This window comes from Acinonyx jubatus, chromosome D4 (assembly GCF_027475565.1).
Source record: "Acinonyx jubatus isolate Ajub_Pintada_27869175 chromosome D4, VMU_Ajub_asm_v1.0, whole genome shotgun sequence".
Classification (NCBI taxonomy): domain Eukaryota; kingdom Metazoa; phylum Chordata; class Mammalia; order Carnivora; family Felidae; genus Acinonyx; species Acinonyx jubatus.
In genome coordinates, this window is record NC_069391.1 from 33,821,519 (window position 1) to 33,847,677 (window position 26,159).

Consider the following 26,159-nt stretch of genomic DNA (forward strand, 5'->3'; position numbering starts at 1 on the left):
CCTTTCGCTTTAAGTCCTTCCGGGGCCACGCGGAAAGCACCGCCTTTTTAGCCAGCCTGAGGCCGCCGGCCGCAAGCCAAGCCTAGCGGCGGCCGGTCCACAAAACACCCTGGAATCCCCGCCTTAACTTCAGACCCTCCCTGGGGCCTCGCAGAGTCTTCCCGGCGGCCCTTTCGCTAACAGCCTCGAAGACTTCCGGGGCGAGGGCAGGTCTCCAGTGTACCTTCCTTCGTAAACTCCGGGAGGGGGCTGGTGGAGGTTCTTGGGACGGTGCTCAGTGACGATTCCTAGGCGGAGCAGATTCGATGAAGAAAGATGTAAGAAAGAACCAGGACTGGCGGGTGAGTGCTCTTTTTACCCCCACTTCCGGGCCTTTGCCTCGTCGGGGAAAGCTGGGCGGAGCGATCGGCCTGGCCGGGCGCGCGGGGTGGGGCCGGGCTGGGGGCGGGGGGCGGCGCCGCGCTTGCGGTCCGTGGGACTGGAAGACCCGCCAGAGCCGGAACCTAGTGCCGCCGGGTTACTCTCGGGCGGTCATCTTACCCCTCGCCCTTCTCGGTTGTTGTTTAGGAAGGAACGGGTGATTGCTCTAGTAATTTTTTCATTGGTTATTGGGTACCCATATACGTGTATGTGAGCGTCCCCTGCCCTGAAGTCTCCGATGAGCACCGCACCTACTCATCTGATTGCCTTGTTTGACTCTTCTGTCCTAACCCATTCCTCTGTCAGTCTTAACCATTTCAGTGAATGGCACCATCCATCTACTTAATTCAAAAATGTAGGTAAGAGTCATTCTTGGGTCCTTCTTTTCCTTCATTTCCTGCATAACAATCTATCTGTAAACCTTGCCACCTCTACTCTGAAGACAAATCCTGAATCAGACCACGTTACTCCTTTGTTTACAATTCTCCAGTTACTTTGCATTGCAAACTCTATACTCAGACCCAAAGGGTTGTGCTCTCTCATCACTACACTCCATCCATTCTTTCTTCCTGTTTCTCTAATAAGGTAAGTTTGTTTCCACTTTAGGAATTTATACTATTTCCTTTGCCTGAAGACTCTGCTCCTAAATCTGCGTGGATGATCCTTGTGATTTATGTCTTAGCTCAAACATCAAGTCCTGAGTGAAGCCTTCCCTGGCTACCCAATCACTATTTTATTTCGTTCAACAAATAAATTGTGTTTGTTGACATTTAGCATCTCCTATATGCCAGGCAGTGTCCTACATGCCAATGATGCAGAGGTGAGCAAAGGAAAACCCTTGTTTTCTTGGTGCTGGGGATCCGTTTCGTAATGAACAAACATAGTGCAATCAGAGGAGTGATCAAAGGGATTGTAGTAGATGAGATGAGAGGCGGTGAGAGGGGCTTTGGATGGATTTTGGACTTTATTAGAGTATGTTGAGAAGCCTTTGGACTGCTGTTTAGTTACCTTACTGGGGAGGTGGGCAGTTAGGCCACTGCAATAATTCGGTCAAGAAGTGACGGTGGCTTGGGGCGCCTGGGTGGCTCAGTAGATTAAGCGTTGGACTTCAGCTCAGGTCATGATCTCACAGTTCGTGAGTTCAAGCCCTGTGTGGGGCTCTATGCTGACAGCTCAGAGCCTGGAGCCTGCTTCGGATTCTGTGTCTCCCTCACTGCTTGTGCTCTCTCTCTCTCTCAAAAAGTAAACTTTAAAAAAATTTAAAAAGAAAGGAAGAAATTATGGTGGCTTGACTGGTAGTTGGTAGTATGTCCATTTTGACAAGATTTGGCCACAGGAGTGATTTTTATATTTTATATTTCTTCTGTTTATTAAAATGGGGTTTTCTTGGTTGTTATTTCTTCTAAGGAATGGAATTTGGACAGCTCTAAAATTAAAGGATATAAAAGGACACAATGTTTGTAATTGAAGTCTAGTACACAGTTTGGTTGATTTCGGTTGTAGCTGGTGCTTTTCGGGTATAATGTACCTTAAATGTTTGTGGGGCTTGCCCCCTAATTTAGGTTTCTGCTCAAATGCTACTGCCTCAGAAAGACTTTACCTAGTCTTTGTTTTAAAGAGCCCCTCCATCACTCCTAACTCCTTACCCTGGTTTTTGTTTTCGTGACCGTTTTCCTATCTGTTTTTTTAAAGGGGGTAGTGGGGAGAGGCAGAAGAAGAGGGAGAGAGAGACTCTTAAGCATGCTCCATGCTCAGCACAGAGCCGGACGTGGGGCTCCATCTCATAACCCTGAGATCATGACTTGAACCAGAATCAAGAGTCAGATGCTTAACTGACTGAGCCACCTAGAGGCCCCTCCTATCTGACTTTTTAAATTTAATCGTTTGTTTACTTTCTGTCTCTCCCTACTGGAATGTAAACTCCAAGAAAGGAGAGACTTTTTCCATTTCTTTCACTGCTCTATTCCTATTGTCTAGAACAGTGCCTGGCATAGAGTAGGTGCTAAATAAATATTTATTGAATAAGTGAGTGAATGGATGGATGGCTTGGGTTGCTGGGCCCATGCTCATTTGCCTGATTGAGTAGCTTCAAGTTTACTTCAAGTAGTAACCAACGACCGAAATTGTCGTTTTTCCCTTGCTTCCTAGGAGATAGTTAACTGAAAGGAATCTGTCCCACTACTGCAACCAAACCAGATGCCTTCTTTTACTTCACCCGACCAAGGAGAGGACCTGGAGGCCTGTGTTTTAAGATTTTCAGAGTTAGATTTAAAAGACACAAGGCTTATCAATCCCAGTAGCAGTCTTAAAGCCGAGTTGGATGTCAGTACGAAAAAGAAATACTCATTTGCCAAGAAAAAGGTAAGATTGCCGCATTGCCGTTTATGCTTCAGGATCACATATGTATAGTTAGTTCAGATGCATCTATTAGTAGCTCATCAAGGCTGTCCTCCAGGGAACAGAGGGCTAGTGAGACTCAAGGCTGCTGCCATGCTCAAGGCAAGGTATAGTTAGGGTCATTAGTGATCTTAAGTCAGTGCCAGGCGAAGAAGAATCATAGGTAAGGTGTGGTTGTGGAACACGTATGGTTGAGTACTTGAGGACAGATTCTAGAAAGATGGGCTGAATTCCTTTTCCCACCTAGAGTTAGGGGAAGGATCCCAGGATCCCAGGAGACCTTGTCAAACGGAGAACAGACAGGCAGATGGCAGCTGCCATCTAAGACTCCTGATCTGATCTAGCTGGCTGAGTTCTTTTGGTTAGGAGAAGGGACACAGCAGCCCAGGATGGATGCAAACTTACTAAGGACAGTTGGGATTGGATTATAATGGGAGGTGATATTGATATGCTGCTCTTCTATGCCATTTATCCTTTTTTCAGAGATCGTTGACTCAAACCTCCTGCTGAAGGTCAGAGGAAGGAAAACGACCAGAGGACATGCAACTGAGACTTAGTTTTCTTACCTCCAGTCTGCTGTCCTTCTTCCTTCCACAGTTAGCTTTTGTTGGCTTCATGTCAATGAAGAATAGATGTCCCTACTTATAACTTCTCATCCGTCACCCCTCTGTTCTCATCTCACACGGATGTCCTTGAAAATGAAACTCAAAGGGTACAGAAAGGTTTTTTCAAATATTATCTTAGAAAAATTTCAGACTTAGAGGAAAGAATTGTACAGAGGACCCTCATATCCCCTTTGCACACAAGCTCCATTCATGTTTCATCAGTTGTCCCAAATGGCTTTATAGATCCATTCCAGGGTGTTGCATTGAGCTGTCACATCTTATATATTCTTCATTCTGGAACACTTTCTCATTTTTCCCCTGAAATCGTGACCATGACATTTTTAAAGATTACATGAGTTATTTTGTAGAATATCTCTTTATTTGATCTTCACTCATGTTTCCTTATGATTAGATTCAGGTTAGTGCTTTTATTAACAAAACCATCCCACAAGAAATGCTGTGTTTATCTGGTGACAGTCTATCAGGTGGTTCACAATGGCAATTTGTCCCATTACTGGTGGTGTTAACTTTGGTTACTTGATTAAGGGAGTGACTGTCAGATTTCTCTGTTATAAAATTATTCTTTTTTCCCTTTTAAGAAGTCAGTATTTGAGGGGGGAGGGGGAATACTTTGAGACTGTGTACCTATGCTATTCCTTATCCAACTGTCATCTACTAATTTTAGATTCATTGGTGTTTCTTTGCTTAGTCAATTGTTACTGTGATGGGTGCTAAAGGGTGATTTTCTAATTGCTTCATTCCTTCTAGACTTATTACTTGGCATTTTGCTGTAAGGAAGAGCCTTCTTTTCTCCCAATTTGTTTGTATCCATGTGGACTGTAGGTTTACATTTTATTTGTTGGGTGATAGTCCACTGTGTCATGATTTATTGCGATGCTCAGATCATCTCAGATCTGGCTGGGGGCCCTTTTAAGCTAGTATCTATATGTCCTTTTGACTTGCTCCCATCATTCTTTGAGCATTTCCTTACTTTCTGACTCAACAAGATGTTCCAGACTCATCTTGTATTTTCCCTGCCCCATCCCTGGAACCAGACATTTCTTCAAGGAGCTCCGGTTGCTTCTAATATAAAATCACAACCTGGAGGCTCAGCAAACTCATTGCTACTAAATGTTACTTCTCCCAGGACCTCTGGTGTGTGAAGCTAGGAAAATATGTAGATGAGTGCATAAACGTCTATATGTTTATGCGCTAAACCTATACCTATACTTCTATATTTACTACCATCCCAATATTACGCCATGAGCTCATACCAGCACTTCACTTTCATTCCAGCATCACAAGAGTTTTCTTAACTCTCCCTTTCCCATATTTATAACTTCCCTATTTGAGGAGGTTTGATGAGAAACTTGGCTCTGATTAGTCCCAATGTATTTCCTTATTTGCATATTCTTCTGTATGGAATCAGTATACCCACCCTGCCACGCTGGGCCTCCAGGGCCTGCCTTCCTGTAGGCTTCACCCACCTCTGAGCTGCCATCCTGGCTCTGGCCTGACTCTCCCTCTTGAACAGATCCCACAGGGGCTCAACTGCAGATGGGTCCTCAATGCCTTGTTCACAAGGCCTTAAAAGACCAGATAGGATTTGAAAACCAAAGTTTAATACAAAGAAGCACATATGTTGACATATGTGCTATCTCTTTTGTTTTTTTGTTTGCCTATCTGGAAGGATTCACTGCAAAAGAGGCTAAAAATGCCCTGCGGTGTAATTTCAGGCTACCCTTCCTGGTACTTCGGTCTGAGACAGTCCAGATACAGTTGTGTACAGCCAGAGGATGGCCCCACAGTGGCGCTTCGTGTCTGTTATCGATGTTCAGAGTGCTTGTTTTTGGATGCTTTACAGTAGTCTCCAAATGCATTGCACACACACACACACACACACACACATAAGTATCTCCTTTCCCATTAGACTAGGAGGGAACAGTTGTTGAGAGGCTGATAATCATAGATCCCATTTAGCCTCTATGAGGCTGATAATCATAGATCCCATTTAGCCTCTATTTGTACATCAAAAATACCACAGAACTAAAGAACAAAGACAAGCTAGGAAACAGATTTGTGAGAACTATGATCAATAAAAGGTCACTAAAACTGCTTACAAAACAGAAAATCCATGCCACAGTAGAAAAATAGGCAATAGATGTAAATACGTGGGGTGCCTGGGTGGCTTAGTCGGTTAAGCATCCAACTTTGGCTCAGGTCATGATCTCACCGTCCATGGATTTGAGCCTCGTGTCGGGCTCTGTTTTATTTTAGATATTTATTTAAATTAGATGTTTAAAGAGGTGTAAAAATGTATGCATGGAATGCTTACTCAGCATTGCTTATTTGCATCACCCACTTGCCCTAATTGCAAAGTTTGGAAACAAATGTCCATTAATTAGGAATTGGTTAAGAGAATTATGGCATGCCCATAGTTTTCTGTTTAATAGTCTTAATAAATATAAATATTTTTTTATAAAAACAACAAAATTATTTTCCAAAAAATCAAAACATTTTGGAACATTTCTTTCCAATCTTTTTCAGTGTAAATTTTAAATGTTGAGGTTACATTGTATAAGCAAATTTTTTCCATTGTTTTTCACTTAACATTATATCATAAATATTTTTTCATATAACTTAAAACTACCTGCTCGATATTCTATAGTAAATACATTCCATAATTGCCTTGACCGTTTTCTTTTTAGATATGACTGATAATGTTGTTTGTAATGTTGTAATAATATTCATCTGAAATTCAGGTTCTTCCTTTAAGAACAGTCCCTAGCAAATTTTAGATAGAGGCATAAATTTATTTTTTATTTATTTTTTTTCAACGTTTATTTATTTTTGGGACAGAGGGAGACAGATCATGAACGGGGGAGGGGCAGAGAGAGAGAGGGAGACACAGAATCGGAAACAGGCTCCAGGCTCTGAGCCATCAGCCCAGAGCCTGACGCGGGTCTCGAACTCCCGGACCGCGAGATCGTGACCTGGCTGAAGTTGGACGCTTAACCGACTGCGCCACCCAGGCGCCCCTAGATAGAGGCATAAATTTAAAGTAAAACTAACTCTCTCAAGAAGTTCTTCTAAAAAAAACTGGGACATACACCTAGAAACCCATGTGGACGGATGACGTCAGGGATTCACTGAGACTTCTGCCAGCCTTACACCTAAGGTTAATCATGGAACATTTGCAATGTAATTGCAGGCATTTGCCCTTTTTGTCAAAACCAAAGAAGTTCCTGCACATCCTTTTGAATGTAAAGAAAAATGGTGGAAATGTTGTCAACAGCTGTTCAAAGACCGGATCGGCATCCATAGACATGTGGCAACACAACATGCTGATGAGATCTGCCGCCACACTGCTTCCGTGTTAAAGCAGCTGGCTGTGACACTGAACACCTCAAAGAGCCTTAAGCCTGCAGATGATAGGAACCCTCTAAAAGGGTACTTGACCTGTAACAGGGAAGTGTCCGCTTGGCTCCCTGATGTAAGCTGCTTTAGCCCTGATGAGCTGATAAGGTAAGAATTCCATTCTGTACTTTTGGTTTAATTTTACCAGTTTTTCCAGCCACAATGAGATACCACTGCCTATCTACTAAAATGGCAAGATCTTTAAGGCACAGGATTTCTCTATGGGTCTAAGCCAGGCTGATAGCCACATACTCTGTATTATGGAAGCAGTGATATATACCCATGTAGCTGGCAGCATTCACTAGGTTTCATGGAAGGATACATCTTACCTTTTTGAAGGAGAGGTAATGAACAGAAAATTGTATTAGTATTTTCAGAGATAAGTTGGAAGGCTCAGAAATGTTAATGATTCCTCTACCTTGAGTATCAGAGCTTACAAAGCATATTTTGTTACCAAATATGGTTATCTCAGTTGATCATGTTTTAGAAAGGATGTTAACTTAAAAAAAATTTTTTTTTAATGTTTATTTATTTTTGAGAGAGAGACAGAAAGAGACAGAGTGCGAGTGGGGTGGGGCAGAGAGAGAGGGAGACACAGAATGCGAAGCAGGCTCCAGGTTTGAGCTGTTAGCACAGAGCCCGACACAGGGCTTGAACTCACAGACTGTGAGATCATGACCTGAACCGAAGTCAGACGCTTAACCAACTGAGCTCCCCAGGCGCGCCCCAGAAAGAATGTTAACTTTTAGAACTGGGGCACAGGATTAGAAGTTTAGATCCTACCTTTGCAAAACTCACAAAATTATATTACAGAATTCTGGAGGACAAATTTCTGATTTTAAGCAATTCCTGAACTATTTCGTGAATAGAAAATGTCCAAATTTAATATACTTTTGTCATTACTATTCAGTGCCAAATACCTCTTGTTTATCAAGAAAAGGAGAAAGAGAATTGAACTTGGGCTCAGAGTTGAGCTAGTCACTAAAATTCTTTATATGTCGTCACCTCTAAAATAGTAATATCGGTGCCTGCCCTGTTTACCTCACAGTGTTGCTATATGAATTATACAAAATGATGGTAATAGCTGAACTATAAAATGGCATACAAGCATACAAATAATGGCCTCTTTGCTTCTGTATGGCCCTGTGCCTCAAGGAATTTGCTCTCTAGGGGGAGAAACAAAAAAAAAGGATACATGAAACATTTAGCAGAGGGTATGAGACAGGCTACTTAATTATCAGTTAAATTATGTGGTGCAGATAATTTGTTACAGTAGTTTAGAGGAAGGAAAACAGGCTCTAAAATAGACAAGGTTTCAGAAGAGAGTAGGCCCTGCAGTATGATGAGGGTATTGGTGAGGGTGTCAGATTCCAGAGCTGGATGGGACCTCAATTACCATCTACCATAGCATTCTCTGGAATCTGTTCTATGCAACACCAGCTCTGAAGGATGCTAACAGGTGTTGGAAAGAGGTGCTAAAGACAGATAGGTTTGGGAAGCACTAGGTTAAAATGTTTTTTATTGCAGGACGTTTCAGAGCCTTCAGTAGATAAGGGGCTTTCCTGAGATTCTCAGAGAGATGTTGTCTGCAAGGTTTCTCCAAAATGTGATTTCATAAAACAGCTTCAAGCACACTTTGGGAAATGCAGTTTACTTCACTTCTCCAGTTTTAGAGATGAGGAAGTCAGTCTCAGAGATGATAGGAGACCCACCCAGCTCCCATGCCTAGTTAGTAGGAGACAGCACAATGCAGTAGAAAGAATATGGATTCTAGTGTCAGAAGACTGTTCAAGTCTTGACTGTCACTCTGTCGCTTTCTCACCTGGAAGGAATCGGCCTTGGTTTACTCAGCTGTAAAGTGGGGATAATAATAGTCCTCATGGTTAAGAAGATTACATGAAAAAATGGAAGTGAAACCTTTTTGTACAATGAGAGATTCAAAAACAGATATGACCCTGTCTTACAGGATAAGCCAGAAATTTCTGTAAAATGGGTTATTGATTCCTGTCTCATGAGTATGATGACTAAATGAGGAAATCAAAGTAAACTTACTTTTTGTAAAGTAAGTTGGGTGCAGATAACGTTTTCTTCAGAGCAAATACTGACCGGAGTTGCTGCTTCTCTCAGGCCAACAACAGTAGGAGAAAGTTCGGCACAAGTTGGTCCATCGCGGCCTGCCCTCTGATACTGCCTGGGCCTACTTTGTGAATTGTGGCTGCCTTATGCCAGTGACTCAAATCTTCTCCCTGTGGTTTTCTTCTTCTAGGGGCCAGGGCAGTGATGAAGGAGAGGTTCTACTTTATTACTGCTACTGTGACCTGGGGGATCCCCCCTGGGTCTGTGCCTGGCAGATGGCTCTGTGCCAGCACCTGCGCCTCACAGGCAAGGTAACACTGCACCCTTCACGGGACTCCTCTTGTCTCCAGTTTGCACTACAGAGGTTATGCTCACGACAAAAAGGATTCCCTGTTAGGTTCTGCGAAATCCTGCTAGGCTTTTAAGTAGACCGCTAAACAGCTATTAATGTGGCATTTTATGACTGTTTAATGGTGTAGACTAAGAATCAGCAGACTTTTCCTTACAAAGCAAAATAGTAAGTATTTTAGGCTTTGCCCAAAACCTGCTCACTCTTGCTTCTATTAAACCCTAAAACTGTGTGTGGAATTGTGACGAAATTATAACAGGATACAGTTGGATTAATTATGCAATATTTCTTTTCAGTTGTCTAGCCATTGTATATTGTTTAAGAACTAAAGTTTAAATCTTTATGATCTTTCCTGCTAGATAGGCCATTCCTTGCCAGAAAATTCCTATAGTCTGTACTCAAGAAGTGCCTAAAATTGAATTTGTTGATCTTTAAGTCTATATGTGTTTTCTAAACAAACAAACCAATGAACAAACAACACCTACTCAAGCATGCTACTGTAACATGAAAACAACCTTAAACAATAGGGACAAGATGTGAAATGGCTGTGTTCCAATAAAACCGTATGCAGAAGCAGATACAATTTGCTGACCCCTGGCATTAGGAAATGTTCTTGATATGTTAGCTGGAAAAAAATTTCATAGAACTATACATATAGGTATAATTCCAAGTTGCTTCTTGATTTTTCTAGAACATGCCAGGGTCTTTTACCATTTTGTGGTATTGACATTTGCTGCTCCCTTCCCTCCAGGATGCTTTCCCGCTAGATCGTCACTTGGCTCATTCCCCACTGCAGATCTCTGCACACATCTTAACCTCCTCAGAACTCTGATCCAAAGTAGTCCTCTCTCTAAACCTTGTCACTTTCTGTCACCTTCTGCTCAGAGAATTTCAAAGAATTTGTTATTGTCTGAAAGTATAATCCTTGTTTAATTTGTTACAATCTGTCTCCCTAATAAAAGCTTCATGAGGATAGGAACTTTGTCTTAATTGATGTATTCTTAGTGCTAGAACAGGGCTTGGTGCATAGCATTACAGTAAATATTTGGGGAGCGTTGAATAAAGAAATGAATATATGTTTGTAATAGAACCACAAGTGTTTGTATATAAAGATGGAAGGTAATAGATACCCAGATGTTAATCATGATTATGTCTGCGTGATAAGATTGTGGATGGTTTTTGTTATTTTCTGAAACGTTTTTTATGATTACATGTATACACACATATATAGACGTAGACTTATATATGCATATACATATACGTGCATGCACATACACACGTATATAGGTAAAACTAGAGACAGAGACAGATAATATATTACTTTGCATATTTTTTGAAGATGTATTTATTTTTGAGAGGGAAAGTGCAAGCAGGGAAGGAGCAGAGAGAGAGGGGGACAGAAGATCTGAAGCAGGCTCTATGCCAACAGGAATGAGCCCAATGTGGGGCTTGAACTCACGAATCGTGAGGTCATGACCTGAGCTGAGTCAGAGGCTCAACTGACTGAGCCACCCAGGTTCCCCAACAGATAATGTGTTTTTAAAACTCAAAAGGAAATGAACTAAAATTCCCTCTGAGATCCCCTCAGGTTATGACATTGTACAATCGTAAGCCTAATCTTTCCCACACGTTTTAAGTCCCAAGGCAGTTGTCTGATCATTGATATTTTCCACACTGATGTTTTCTAACAGATGGTGCCAAAAGCTTCCTTTACCTCATTCAGTTCATTGTCACATCCTGCCATTTCTACCTCTAAAATATCCCTTGTGTCCATTCGTTTCTGTCCTCCCTTCGACCACCTTAGACCGTGCCCCACCCTCTTTTATCCATTTCAGGAGCTTTTTTTAATTTTAATTTTTAAAAAAATGTTTATTTAATTTATTTTGAGCGGGGGGGGGGTGGGGAGAGAGAAAGAGAAAGAAAGCATCAGCAAGGGAGGGGCAGAGAGACAGGGAGAGAGAGAATCTCAAGCAGGCTCTGCATTGTCAACACAGAGCCCGCCTTGGGGCTTCATGTCACAAACCATGAGATTATGACCTGAGCCTAAATCAAGAGTCTGACCCTTAACCGGCTGAGCCACCCAAGCACCCCGAGGTAGCCTTTAATCTACTCTTGTTCTTCTGTCCTTGCCTGCCATTTAATCCATTCTCCACACTGCAGCCTGCATCGTCTTAAAAAGTAAATAAAACACGGCTGTGCTCTCCTCAGAATCTCTCAGTGGCTGTCTAGTGCTTTTCGAGTAAAACCCAAATCCTTGATATACCCTTAGGTTCCTGCATGATTTAGCCCCTTCCTTTTCTGCCTATCTGATGTCATTCTTCACTCCTTATACTCCAGTGACATGGTCTTTCAGGTTTTTCTGGAGCCCACAAAGGTTTTTTGCATCTTTGGGCCTTTTTCCAGGCAAACTGTCTTCAAGGGACTCTCCCACACCCAGTTTCTCTTGCAAAATTTTTACTCAATCTTCAGTTCTCAGTTTCAATGATAGTTCCTCAAAGAGACTTTTCTCGACCTTCAATCTAAATTCATTTTTCCCAGTACACCCTCACATAGCATCTTGTAGTTATTTTCATAGCATTTGTCAGTTTGTAATTTTTATCTTAATATCTGTGATTGCCCTTAGTCTGTAAACTCAAAGAGGGCAAGAACCCTTTTTTAACTGCTAAATCCCTAAATCCTAGCACAGTTCCTGGCGCGTAGTAAAATCTTTAGTAAATATTTGTGGAATGAATACATTTATTATCACCTCTGTTTGAGAACACCTTGGGAGATGGATGTTCTCACAGTGAACTTGAATGTACAAAATACGAAGTCAATCTCTTTCCTTGTTTGGGGGGCAGATTTTTACCCTTGGCCCAGCCTGAAGTGAACTAGCAGTGAGGGTCCCTATCCACAAGGTGGCAGCACCTGCCTGGCTCTGAGTCTAAAATCTTTAGGCTTCAATGATACGTGCCCAGTTTACTGAGGTAGTTTTCTGATTTTGGGAGATTTGGCAGAGTATTACCATTTAGGTAGGGAAAGAAGACAAGTTGAAAATTCGAGAAAGAAGCTTCTGATTCCTATTGCTATAAACTCCTTACTGCCTCAAGAAATTTGAAGGGACACAATGGAGGCTTTGGAAGGGAAAAATTACATGATTTGGAACAAATATCTGGTTTGAATCTCAAATCTACCACCTGCTGACTCTGTGTCTTTGGGCAAGTTACTTGATTTCTCTCAGCTGCTGTCTCCTTTTCTGTCAAATGGGAGTTATGGTATGTACCTTTCAGGCTTATAAAGCTCCTATATCATAGTAGGTGCTCAATAAATACTAACTGTTGCTCTCCATTCCTCAGATATAAGGCTTTCCTCACCAAGGAGCTACTTCACAGGTTTTTCTGGAGCCTTAGGGATTGAAAGTCTAGTGCGTGAGTTTGGATTGCTCAACAGATTGCTCTGCCCCAGCTTTACAGGGATTAGGTGTCCTTGTCTTTTATTTGGGTTTTGAGATTAAAAGAACATAGGAAAGAATCTACTAGTCTAGCCTAAAGACAGTTATGTAGAAGTATGTACTTTATCTGCCATGGTCAGAAATAGTTTTAGAGTAAATTTTGTGACACTTCCACTGGTTCAGCTCTATTTTCTATGTAGACCCTTGAAAAAGTATAAGTTGATTGTGGGGATAGTGGTCTATACAGCAGAGATGGCATATTCTTTCTGCTTTCCTCTCCCATGCCCAGAGCAGGTTTTAGTGGATTGTAATTCTCTTTGTCAAGGATCCAGAATGCTCATCATGGAACTCTGGCTAGCCACTACTAGTGAGTTGGCATTGGCTTATGAAATGAATCCCATTTATATACATGCCCTAAAGAACTGGATCGAGGGAGGTAACGGTATTTCCTCTGGGGCCTGAAAAAGGGCAGCCTTGTAAATTTTTCAAATTCTCATGCATTGGTAGGTATCATTGTTCTCTAAATGGTAGTAACAATCTAGGACCTTGAATTAAATGACCTCTCTCTCCGTAGAGTACCATGATACTAGAGTGGTCTACGTTCTCTCTAGCGCTTTTCTCCAGAGAGCTCAGCTCCTTCTAAAGATGATGCATCCTTAAACTCATCCGAAGGGTTTTGTAGTTCCAAGACAATTAACTTGGCAGCGTCCCCAGAGCATTGCCTCTTAAGGCAGGGGCCTGAATCCAGGTTCGAATGTCCCCTAACCAGCGAAGCATTTTAAAGAGAATACAGTGTTTGAGAAGCCAAAAAGCTTCAGATATGGATACGCATCCATTTATTCAACAAATGTGAATTGAGTACCTACTCGGCAGGCACTGTTCTAAGCACCGGCGATGCAGTAGTGGACAAAACACACACACCCCTTGTGGACCTTGTGTTCCAGTGGGTGGGTTTGCAGGGGTGTACTCACATGCCCTCCTAGCTCTCAGCCGTACTCTGTGTTTTTGGACTTGGGAAATATCTCCTCAGCAGTTGTCTTCATTGTTGCTTCTCTCTTACCTCCTTTTTATGAAGATGAAGAAATTGAGGTCCAGAGAAGTAAGTTAATTTTCTCAGGGCCACAAAGCAAGTAAGTGGCAAAGATGAGTCTTGATCTTAGATCTTCTGACCTGGATTTAGGTTAAGCTCAAAATTTATTTCTTTGGGCATTGGACAACTGGGGCTTTGTAGCAAATGGGGCTTTCCAGAAGTTTCACTCATTGCATTCTCTTCTTCAGCGCACATCTATTGAGTACCTCATCTAAACTGTGGGCAGTGCCATTTTAGAAAACTACAAGTATCTTTGTGTGGTAACACTTTTGTTGTGTCTCTGCTTTTCCCCTTAAACTCACTGACACACACAAGCCTATTCTGCCCCGGGAAGATTTAAACTAAGCTAAGAACAGGCTGCATTCCCTTTCTCTCACCGTCTTGTGTCCCAGGTTCGAATTGCTACAGAAGGAATCAATGGGACAGTTGGTGGAAGCAAACTGGCCACCAGACTCTATGTGGAAGCCATGCTTTCCTGCCCATTGTTTAAGGATTATATGTGTAAGGATGATTTTAAGGTAAGAGAAATTGAAAATAAAATGGATTTTGAGCCATTTGCTTCTGCCTCAGTGCCTCTTCCCTCTCTAGGCTCTGAAACGGAGATCAGTGTGGAGAAGTCAGCAGCCTTTTTCCCCATTAGGTTGTGAGGCAGTGCAGTCAAAGGAGCATGCTCATTCCACTTCTTTGTGTAGTCGCCATGTGATCTGGGGCAAGTGAATGCCCTTAATCTCCTTTCTTATCGAATAAGGACATTACAGTTTGCACAGTCTAACTCTAAAACTTAGATGTGTTTGCTCGCTTGAGGGACCACCTGGCTGTTTCAGGGCATCACGACTTTTTAGTCAACCTGGAATTACAAGATCAGTACTTCATACCACATGGGGGACAAAGCCGTTGCTCTCATGGCTGAGCTCCTTTGTTTGAGCGACCTGAGCTCCTTTGAGTGACCTTATGCTTTGTCACAGTAGGTGATAAAGGTGGTGGGGACTACCTTACTAGTGTTAGTGCTGGTGATGGTAGGAGAGAGGTCGCTCCTCCAGAGCAAAAGCTAGGATGTAATCTTACATGCTGAAATTATTTTGGTTTTATAGTTAAACGCTTATAGCCATAGAAACACCTTTGCAATTTAACATTTCAGTTCATGGAAGGTATGCAATAAATATTTATTAGAGGTGAATTATCTGAAACATTTTAGGCCCTAAACTCCCTTCCCATTAAAACATTAATTCTTACTTTGAAGTTTCTTAAGACTTCAGCTATTATTACAAAACAGTTATAATTCTTGTATTTGGCACTTGGCTTATATCTGGAGATGGGAGAGTAAGACTGTATTCTGTTTTGTTTCTTATTGGCTAGACCAGCAAAGGAGGGGCTTGCTGTTTTCCAGAATTGCGTGTTGGTGTATTTGAAGAAATTGTGCCCATGGGGATCAGTCCCAATAAGATCTCCTACAAGAAGCCTGGTATGCTTGCTTTTAGAAGAAAAATTTTGTTCTTCTTCACAGGGACGAAACTTAATATAGAAACACATGTGGAAATTAGACACTCTGATCAGCAATCCACTCTTTAAAATGGCTTTGGGGGTATGGAATGTAAGAAACAAAACGAAGAAAAAAGAGACAAAAAACAGAGTCTTAGATAGCAAATTGGTGCTTGCCCGAGGGAAGGTGGGCAGGAGATGGATGAAATAGATAAAGGGGATTAAGAGTACACTTATCTTGATGAGCACTGAGAAATGTATCGAATTGTTGAATCACTATATTGTATACCTGAAGTTAATATGACACTGTATATTAATTATGCTTAAAAAAAAAAAACAGAACAGCTGTAGGGTAGCTAGCGTGTGGGTCATCCAGTGCTTAAACTGGTCTTCTCTTTGGTGCTATGGTAATTGAAGACACACCCATTAGAATGCCCCGTCTTATTCTTCTTGATGACGGTTTGGCAAGAACTTATTTTCTCTTTCCAAAGATAGCAATCTGGGAAGAGTGTAATTATTATTTGTAAATAGTTCATCAACTGAATAACAGGCTTTCTGCTTCAGGAAGCAAGTGGCTTTCAAATCCAAAGCAGTTGGTTTGCAGGTGCTCTAGAATGTTCTCTTCCCCTTCCTCCCTATTGTTACCATAGATGGTTGAAAGACATTTATTTGGTGGGTTTTTGTTTTTGTTTTGCTTTTTACTATGAAAATGATCGAACATTAAAAAAAAGTAGAGAAAATAGTATAGTGAACTCCCATGTACCTGTCATACAGCTTCAGCAATTACTGATTCATTGCCAACTTTCTTCTATACCCTGCCCCCTTGTCCCATCCTGGATTATTTTGAAGGGAATCCCAATGTCATTTCATTTACAAATATTTCAGTAGAGACCTCTAAAAGATAAAATTTTTTTTTAAATAAATAACTGTAAAACCATTATTACATCTAAATAAAACCTTTTTTATAGTAATTCCTTAATATTATCAAATATCTGGCTAGTTCTTAAAATTGGCTAGACCAGCAAAGAAAAGGGGCTTGCTGTTTTCCAGAATTGCATGTTGGTGTATTTGAAGAAATTGTACCTGTGGTGATCGCATAATTTTTCAAGTTCGTTTCTGTTAAGATTCAAGTAAGGTCCACTCATTGTGGTGGATCCCTATGTCCCTTTAAGTCTCTTTTAGCTTGCACATTTGCCCCCATCTTTGTTTCTTTTCCCCATGCAGTTTGTTTTTTTGAAGGAACCAGGTCATTTTGTCTGTAGTTTCCCACCATCTGGCTAAAGCTGACTGTATCTCCTCTGTCCTCTATTTTCCTATAGATTGATAGTTACAACAGTGCTGTCTGATAGAACTAATGTGAAGCACATAGGTAATTTTATGGTGTTTTTTTAAGTCACCACATTTTAAAAGTAAAAGGAAACAAGTGAAATTCATTTTAATAAATAGGCTTTAATGCAGTGTAGCCAAAATACTTCAATGTGTAATGAATGTAAAAAATTACTAATGAGATAGATCTTTTACCTTTTTTTGCTTACTAAGTACTTGAAATCCTAGATCTATGTCACTCTTATTATAGCACATCTCAGGCTACCTTTCAAGGCCCCGATATCCCCATGTGGCTAGTGGCTACTCTGTTACATGCCTCAGATCTAGAGACTTGGTCAGATTCAGATTTGATTTCCTTTTTTCTTTCTTTCCTTTTTTTCCCCCAAGACTGCCTGACAGGTAGCATTGTCCTGTTTCATCAGGAAGCACAAAGGTCTGGTTGTCTGCATTCGCTTTCTAATATGGAGGTATTTAAAAGAATGCTAAGGGTTAAGTCAGAGGGAAATAGGAGTAGGATACAGCATGAGGGAAAGAGACTCATGCATGAAGAGAGAAGGGCCCAAAAGGGCCACGTGTGCACCATGTCCCTACCTTCGTGGGATGAGTAAGGAGCTCTTTCTTGGTGCTACAGGACGTTGTTGGGAGGTTAGGGGAGAGTGGGCTCCGGCTCCAGGCAGTGCTGTGCTGCTTTCTTTTGGGCCATGCTGTTTGGAGGCATCTCGTTTAAACATGTCCATCGGAGTCCCTGGCCAGTCAGGCCTTCGCACGGCCAGTAGAGCAGCAGCAGGGAGTAAGTAGAAGTAGAAGTCGTAGCAGATTTCCGTGCTTCTCATCACAGTTGTGAAGCTCCCTTTCACCCCCGTTTTGGTGACCTGTAACCACTTGATAATAAAAAATCAATTCTGGCTTCGTTACATTCTCATAGCCATAGGTTCGGCAGGTAGGAATCCAGATTCCTTGGCCATGCTCGGGGGCCTCTAGCCCCACCTGAGTACTTAGCAGTTTCGGGTGGTTGTTGGGGTTCACCCTTAAACAGAATGAGGCTCCCTTGGTGCCATCAGGATCCACCAGGTGTGGTGACTGCCATCCCCAGAGTCCCTGTCTGTAAGGTGTGGTTAGTCCATGCTGCCAAATTCCCCCAAAGTCCTCACAATCAGGGGATGTCTGGACCCCCTAAGATACGGGAATATTTCTGTTCTGGAGAGTCAAGAAGGCAGAGGACCCCACCAGACCTAGGTTCTCTCTTTTTAGTCTCCTTGGATTTTACTTATTTTCTTCATCTCCTTTCTCTCCTGCATGCTTTAGCTCTTCCCTCCTTTTCTGTCTCCTGCCCTGCTTTCTTGTGTCACTGCTGCTGTCAGCCCTTCCCACCCTCTCTTTTCCTCATGCACACAGACTTACACACATTCTTCTTACCCTTTTGTATTTTTGAAGAATACCCCACTTTATTCCACAAATGTATACTCGTAGCTGCCTGTCAAGATTCTTAGCCTTGAACTTGGGCTCACCTTTGTTATAGTCAAAAGCCTATAGTCAAGCACATACATGCCCAGGCTCCTCCACATACAGTGAAAATAGAACATTGGCCGTATAATGGACCAGCAAACCCACTTAGCAATTTAGATCCCCACTGTCTGGCTTTTATCACTGGGTTAGACCAAGAGAATGGAAAATTCTTTGACTAATCATTTCTAAACCTCCAGGTCTCCATACCACTTACCTTTGGAGGAAGGAAAAGGAGGATATCTGGAGTTACTAAACTGTTTCATTATGGTCATCAAGTAGTGTTATTTTGAGATATAATTGCAATTATGAATAAAGGTTTGGGTGGAAGGAAACGGAATAACATGTGAGTTATCAGGGTGGGCCAATTGTGATTGGGTTTTGAGTTTTGTTTTTGTCTTGTTTTAAGTAGATTTTTGGTTTGGTTTTAGGAGTCCATTTATCTCCAGGTGAATTTCATAAAGAAGTAGAAAAGTTTTTGTCTCAGACAAATAAAGAACAAAGTGATACTATCCTCCTGGACTGCAGAAACTTCTATGAAAGCAAAATAGTAAGTAGAACCAGAATTGAGTTCAGTGAAATGGTAGGCCTTCCCCTACCCACATCATGGCATGTTTCCCGAGGTGCTGCTGTTTATGCCTGCCTGTGCCCAAGTCACATAGATCTCCCCTGACTGCTAGCAGCTTCAGAGAAAACCCTAGCCTTTGAACTCAGGACCTGGTGAGAAAGTCTAAGAAAGTAGGAATTAAAAGACATCTTGGCACATAATGTACTTTTTGGCTCCCATGTGCCTACCCTTGATATAGGTCAAGGATCCTATAGTTTGCTTTGGGCAGCCTTTCCAGTTTTCTGAGGACTCTGGTAAGGTGACCAATAGCCCACCAGGCTTATTTCTGAGTTCCAGATCTTGAAGTTGAAAGGTCAGAGTGTAGGATGAGAAACAGCAGCTAGTAAGTGGTGCCTTCCAAAGGGGGGCTCTGAGTGGGGCTGACACAGAAAGAACCTTTGTTCTTACCAGGTATGTTTTTCTGATAAATTTCCTTCTGCTTTTCCTATGTTGTAGGGGCGATTCCAGGGCTGTTTAGCCCCAGACATCAGGAAATTCAGTTACTTCCCTAGCTACATTGACAAAAATCTAGAACTTTTCAGAGAGAAGAAAGTGCTGATGTATTGCACTGGGGGTATCCGTTGTGAGCGGGGTTCAGCCTACCTCAAAGCCAAGGTGAGTTAACACCCTTGGAGTCACTGCAGGTGTGGAGATGAAGAAGGTTCTACCAACAGCATGTAGTGAGCCTTCCACTCCCCACCTTCATTCCCTCTGTCACCCTCAGCCAGCCAGGGATTTATTTTTCCCTTGTATGGTTCCAGAATAGAGTTTGTAAGTACAAGATCTGAAGTTCTTAAATCTCAAGATGTGGAAAGCACTTAACAGTCTTAGACACTCATCAGGTACAAAAGGGAAAGATTAGTGAACATCTCCCTTTTCCTAATCCTTATGCTTGATCCTGAGAAGAGCAAATTCACATTACATGTCCCGACAGGTGTCCTTCTATATTTAGGGGACAGCAAAAATAGCCGGGCTTCCCAGGATCTAGTGGAAGGCCCTGACTGCTGTCATCACCTGCCAGTCTCCTGTGGAGCTTCTTACTCGTCTCTGTCTCCTCAAATTTCTTCTTGTTTTTCCTCACATAGGGAGTATGCAAGGAAGTGTTCCAGCTCAAGGGTGGCATCCACAAGTACCTGGAGGAGTTTCCTGATGGTTTCTACAAAGGGAAATTGTTTGTTTTTGATGAGCGTTATGCCTTATCCTACAACAGTGATATAGTGTCAGGTAGGTTGGCACAGGCTGGAACCTGAATTTATGATCAGGCATACTCTGTATGAAGCATTCTGGAAGGCAGGCCAGTACTGGTTACGTGAAGAAGAAAATACGGAGAAGAAGTAATGTAGTATGACCATTTCCCATTAGAGTTGGAGATGCAGTAGTGGAGCAGACAGAACCCTGGACCAGGAATCAGGAGGCCTGTACTGCCATCTTGACTTCCTGTTTACTGGTTAGGCAAGTGCTTTACATTAGGGGTGGTGCCACTTGCTTTGCCTGCATGCTGGGGGTTGAACTAATAGGCTGAATCAAGGGTCTTCACCAGGAGATGAGATATAAAATTTAGGGGTTCTGTGAATTTGGATGGGAAAATAATTATATCTTTATTTTTGCAACCCCGCACTACACGTAGCACTTTCCTTGACTGTAATGTAAGCAACAAATCAGTAATATTAGATACACCAGTGACTCTGTCATCAACAGAAACCACAGTATTTTCACATATGATAGTGGCTGCAGACATCCCCAAATAGCATTTATGTTCGTCATTGTCTCAAAATGGAAGTATTAGGCCCCCACTGTCTTATTTCATGTGTTAATATCTTACTATACAGATTTTTGAAGATGTTTTGATATTTTATATTTCTATATAATTCGTTTCCTTGTAATACTATGTATTTTATTTAAAGAACCTCCATCTTAGATGGTCTATAGACAACATGTGGTAGGTGAGGTACTTTTGAGTGGTGGGCGGGGCATTCCGAGGTAGGGGCTGAACCCACAGCCAAGGCAGGGGTGGCCACAGGAAGGTGTGAGCTCAGGAAGCCTGTGGTTTGACTGTAGTTTTGAGTCCTCACCGATGTGTGGTATCCAATGAGGACAGTCAGTAAAAGGAGGATGGAAATAATCCTTAAGAAAAATGGCTTGTGCCCCCGGATGCCATTATTTTGAACCGGAAAGGTCATGGGCAGACAACCCTAGTGACTGTCGTAATTTGCTAGAACTCCTGTGATCATGAATTACCACTCAGATAATGAATAAGATTTGAGTGTGGTTGTCCTCTCCCTTTTCTTCTTGATCTTTTTATTAATTTTAACAGTCTTTTATATTTGTGTGTCTTATTGAAAGCTACTTGAGATCTGTTTTGGAGCTAGATGGAGTATAAATTATAAGTAAGTAGAAATAGTGGATTTGAGGAATGTTACTGAGGAAACGTTGGCAGGATATGATGGGTACTTGCATGTGAGTGTGAAGGCAAGAGAGAAGGCCCGAAGGTGGCTTAAACTAGTTAAGGACACTTGAAGAATGGTGATGTTGTTCATGGTAACAGGAAGTCAGCAGGGAAAAACAGGCTGAGAAAATAGATAATGGGGGTTTTAGGAATCAGGTGGTCAGGTGTCCACTGGCAACAGCAGCAGAACCTCAGGCCTGGGGAGCAGGGCCGTGGATATAGAGGTGGGAGGAAGCTGAATATAGATGTGGGATCATCTGTACTTGTGTGTTGTTTCCCACGATAAAGGGAATGACCTAAAAAGGGAAAAAGACCATTGAACCAAGGGGTAGTTGGCCAGCTTTGGAATAAAGAGAGAAACAATATTACCTGTTTTCTAAGTGGGAAAAAGAAGAAAGTGAGTCACCGAATGTTGGAATCAGGAAGACAATTCCCAGGTGAACCTACCCCTTCCCCACCCCCAAAAAAAGTGGAGGTGAAGAAGCATTTTTTGGTAGAAGACGGGGAACTTCTAAAACCTTCCCAGGCCCAACAGGATATATTAGCTGATGTGCTAAGAGTTATATTTAGGAATTGGAGAAGCGCCTGTCTACATGTATACACGTGTATATGTGTGTGTTTATAACTAGGGCTTTTCTCTCTTCCCCAGAATGTTCGTATTGTGGAGCCCCATGGGACCAATATAAACTCTGCTCGACTCCCCAGTGCCGCCAGCTCATCTTGACCTGCCCTGCTTGCCAACGACGAGGGTTCACAGCCTGTTGTGTCACGTGTCAGGACAAAGGGAGCGGGCTGGCTTCAAGTCCCACCCAGAGCAGCTTTAAAGAGGAATGTGAGTGTACAGCCCGACGGCCACGCATACCCAATGAGCTGCCACAGCCGGTGTGACGGACTCCCCACCAGCTCAGAGCCAAGGCCTGGCGCTGGTGAGGATGGGCCATGCTTATGCGAGTGGCACCATCAGCATTTCCCTAGGCCTTCGCAGAGCTAGGTTCACGGTGACCATACGCTGGAGAACATCAAAGCTGCGGCAACAGGGAAACAGGGAACGCCAGCATCATAAACTGGGTACCGTGTTGGCCACCTAAACTTCAGTGGGGGGAGGAAAGAGGGAGTTGGGTTCTGCCCGCTTACCTGAAACATTTGACTCAGAAGATGACAGAGGGGCGCCTGGGTGGCTCAGTTGAGCGTCCGACTTCGGCTTAGGCCATGATCTTGCAGTTTTGGGGTTTGAGCCCTGTGTTGGGCTCTGTGCTGACAGCTCAGAGCCTGGAGCCTGCTTCGATTCTGTGTCTCCCTCTCTCTCTGCCCCTCCCCAGCTCACGCTCTGTCTCTCAAAAATAAATATTAAAAAAAAAAAGAAGATGCCAGAGCACAGAAAAAAGAGCTGTTGTGGGATCCCAAAGCCGCTGGGGGAGAGAGCCTTGAGCCTGGTGACCAGGTCATGCCCTCTCTGTGCCATGCAGCCGGCTGGTAGTAGTCATTGGGCTTGTCAGCAGACTTGTCCACCCTGGTGGCAGAAGCGTGAAAGCTATAGCCCTGGAGGTGGACTCCTTGGAAGCAGGCCACTCAGGTCACCTACCATCCACCACCTCTGACCTCATCTCCTCTCTGGCAGCCTGAGAGGCTAAGTCAGGATTCGCAGACTATGGCATTTGACTTGCTTCCTGCTTTTTTGTAAATAAAGTTTTATTGCAGTAGCCACACCCATTCATTTACACATGATCTATGGCAGAATTAAGTTACAACAGAGACCTTGTGGTGTGCAAGACTGACAATATTTGCCATCTGGCCCTTTATAGAAAAAAAATTGCCATTCCCTAGTCTAAACTAATAGCTCATCTGATGGAGCAGATGGTCTTAAAGATGTGGCCCACCTTCATTTTTTTATTGATTTGGTTTTTGTGAGAGTGCTCCCCCCATACCCACACGCTTAGCTTTAAGTATTCTTTTTGGAAGATTCAAATTAGTTTGAGGACGCTGACATTTGGGCAGTTTTTAGATGAACACCTTGGGACAGAAGACACATTTTGAGGGAGGTCGTTCTGCATTGCCATGGTAGTTTCCCAGCCTTCTGGCCAACATGTCAGGCACGTGTCCCTGTCACCCTAGTCGCAAGAAATACATACGCAACCGTCCATAGACCAACAGATTTAATCTTATGTCGCAGTTTCCAGTGACGCAGAATACAGCTGCAGTTGTGTTTCAAGGAGAAGCCTAGTGGGAAGGGCCATCCCTGCAGCATGGTGCCACTCCTGGTCCCATCTGCAGCCTCAGTAGACACTCTCCCTTAGCGTGAGGCCCTGGCTCCACCTCTGGTTACCCTGTACTGTCCACATCATCACAGTTCAGTGTGCAAGACTTTGCCTTTTTCGTCAATAGCCTCCGCGCGGTGCTCTGCAGCTTAGTCTGTGCTCGTCAGCTATTTGGGCTGTCCTTTGTCATAAGATTTGCTGAATCACTCATGAAAATAACTCCCGAGCAACAGAAATGCTAGTTTAACTGGCACTGTGGTATATTAAAAGGCACAAGGGCATTGTGGCTTAACATTTTTGCTGGGTCCCAAGAGATGCACATGATGTGAAAAAGGGATCTGGCAGAAACACCAATATTACATTTACAGAATAATCGTCTTGGGATGGTTTGGCCAGGGTTTCCTAATTCTTTGATATCTGGATTTTCTTCACCATTGGCCTTCAGAGGCTTAATTGACAGACGAGATCAGTGGTGATGTGACACATGGTTGAAGTCTTTAACTATGGCCGTAATGGACTAGAAATTTCCCTATTGTTTTACCTCCCAGAAGCCATTGGCCCACTGTGCAATACAGAAAGGTGTTTTCAAGTATTTGGCCATAGGTTTTCACATCGTTGAGGTTGACACTGAGTAAGGAAAACATTATTTCTGATTCCAATATTAAATGGGAAATAAATCCCAGATGTTCCTAAAGAACACTCAGGGAAATGTTTGCTGCCTGGGATTGGTGAAGAAAGGATGGCTTTTGCAACTTGAAATTTCACTGGCTTTTCAATCATTTCCTCATATCCAGCAAAAGGAACCTCACGTTCTTTGAATCATGGCAGAGCTCTGTGGCCTTCAATCGCTCTTTCATGGGGGGCAACATTGTGCTTCCTGACCCACTGATCAATTGGGCAACTTTAATCTTGAGGTCCTTAAAATTTAAAGGAGGATTAATAACGATGATCTGTTCACTAAATGCCTAAGATCAAATTCATAATAAAGTATTTTATAATGCTTTTCAACCATGCGGAAGAGCGTGCTGTTTGTGCGTTACACATTCTAAACACACCTGAAACACCACGCAGTGAGGCCCCTGAAATTGGGCTCCCAGGCTTAAGTCCCATGCTAGAACGTCTTCAGTAAGATCTGTTGGTTTGGGGTCTTCTTAGTTTTTAAATAATAACCAGACTGAACTTCTGTGACTAAAGGAAAACTTCACATTAACCATAGTTTATAAAATTTTCAACTACAACCACTAGTTAACCTAAAAACCTTAGTGCATAAAGAACTGAACCACGAAAGGGTTTTGTGCCGGCACTTTGCCTTCTGGTTTCCACTGCAGAGCACAGATTATCAGTAGAACGTGTGCAGTTCAAAGGCATGGTCGTCCCCTTCACACATTAGACACCACTTCGGACCTTGGGGATGATGGGCCCAGTCAAGTCTGCGAGCCTCCTCTTCCTCACTGGAAAGGAATGGAGAGGAGATATAAGCCAGTTGACTGTGTGCATCGGGAACCATTTCTGTGGCTCTGAGAAAGCCCTGTGAAGCTTCTTGCTAACTTTTTGGTTAGCAAAGTGTGAAGTCTTTCTAAAGGACAGTTATGTGTGAGTTGTGTAAGGGCTCTCCCACTGGTCAGCGTTCACCGATGAGGGTCTGTGTTAGCGTTGACTCATTCATAAATTACTTCTAAGCCGCTGACCACACAGGCATAAAACCCACTTTCTCCACCGCCACGGTTTTTGCTTTGTACACAAGAGGCCCTGCAGTTGAAGCTCTTTCCTCCAGCTCAGATAAGAGCTAAAGTTCAGTTGATCTTAATGAGAGTAGGGTCTTAACCTGCTGGAATCAATTCCCACAGCTCTTTCTCAGAGCTCCTGGCCTGCCTCCTGCCTTGTAAAAAAGTTTCCACCCTGAAGATTACCTTGCAGCGTCTGTGTCCCCTCAGTGTTAACCTTGACATTTTCCCAGGAGCAAGACAATCGAAGCTCAAATACTGTTCACATACAAAGTAGTCAAATGCCATAAAGAGGAAAGCACTAGCCGGGAGGTTGCAGGCTCCAGTCATAACTTATAGGATGACTGGGGAGGGGGAAGGAGGCCCTTTGTTGTAACACGGGGGAGTGTTTTGAAATGAATTACAGTGTAGGCAGATGAACATCAAGCAGCAGCAAGCTAGATCAGCCACAAGAGAAAGGTCAAAGAGGTCTGTAGAACTGGTAGGTGGCAGTCAAGGGGGCTGCTGGTGTGGCAGAGACAGGTAGCTATTGCAGAAGAGGAAAAAAGGCTGTCTATACTTAGATGTCTTCCAGTTCCCGAGCTGAGCCGGTAGACCTGCGGCCACCAGATCGACGCATACGAGCTGCAACAAGAACCGAATCAGCTTGTGCGTGACACGGAGCATATAAAGCAGAGCCGCCCAGGAAGGCGTGGTTACTCAGGTTGTGGCTGGGAGCAGGGGCACACGGGTCACCCAGTCCAGGGCCTGGAGTTCACCCTGTGCCTGAGCTCCTCCTACCCACCCCTCCACCCCTGTGAGAAGAGTAATGAATGTATGTCGGTGGGCAGTCTCCCAGAGAAGACACAGCATCCGGCTCAGGTCCTAGAGACTACCAGAACATCTGACAGCTTGGAAATGTCAGGGAACAAAACCCAAAGAGTGGAAACATTTTGTCCAAAGTGACCAGAGGGTTTACATGAACTAGACTTTTAAGTATCACGTTAGCAAGCATGCTAACACGCAGTACCTCGCTGGAGCTCCACCACCAATTCT

General features: G+C 43.0%; 2 protein-coding genes across 7 annotated transcripts in view; one reads left to right on the plus strand and one right to left on the minus strand.

Moving 5' to 3' along the window:
* Positions 1-201: 201 nt before the first annotated feature.
* Positions 202-24,408, plus strand: TSTD2 (thiosulfate sulfurtransferase like domain containing 2). 5 transcript variants are annotated; one of them, XM_053204909.1, is made up of 11 exons: positions 203-341; positions 727-779; positions 2,569-2,781; positions 6,634-6,947; positions 9,106-9,226; positions 14,177-14,302; positions 15,141-15,246; positions 18,524-18,642; positions 19,156-19,314; positions 19,785-19,923; positions 21,795-24,408. In XM_053204909.1, exons 3-11 carry the CDS (start codon positions 2,617-2,619, stop codon positions 22,031-22,033), a joined length of 1,488 nt encoding a protein of 495 aa, XP_053060884.1. In that variant the 5' UTR covers positions 203-341; positions 727-779; positions 2,569-2,616; the 3' UTR covers positions 22,034-24,408. The 5 variants fall into 5 exon arrangements, with proteins under 5 accessions (XP_014934964.2, XP_014934967.2, XP_053060884.1 ...); XM_053204910.1 differs by having other exon boundaries at positions 727-775; XM_015079478.3 differs by lacking the exon at positions 727-779 and having other exon boundaries at positions 202-341.
* The window catches only part of TMOD1 (tropomodulin 1), an 86,583-nt gene continuing 83,705 nt past the window's right edge, over positions 23,282-26,159 (minus strand). For both annotated transcript variants that reach the window (XM_027039498.2, XM_027039499.2), the window contains exon 10: positions 23,282-24,851. In XM_027039498.2, the coding sequence (XP_026895299.1) occupies positions 24,787-24,851 (65 nt within the window). In that variant the 3' untranslated portion in view covers positions 23,282-24,786. The remainder of the gene's footprint in view (positions 24,852-26,159) is intronic.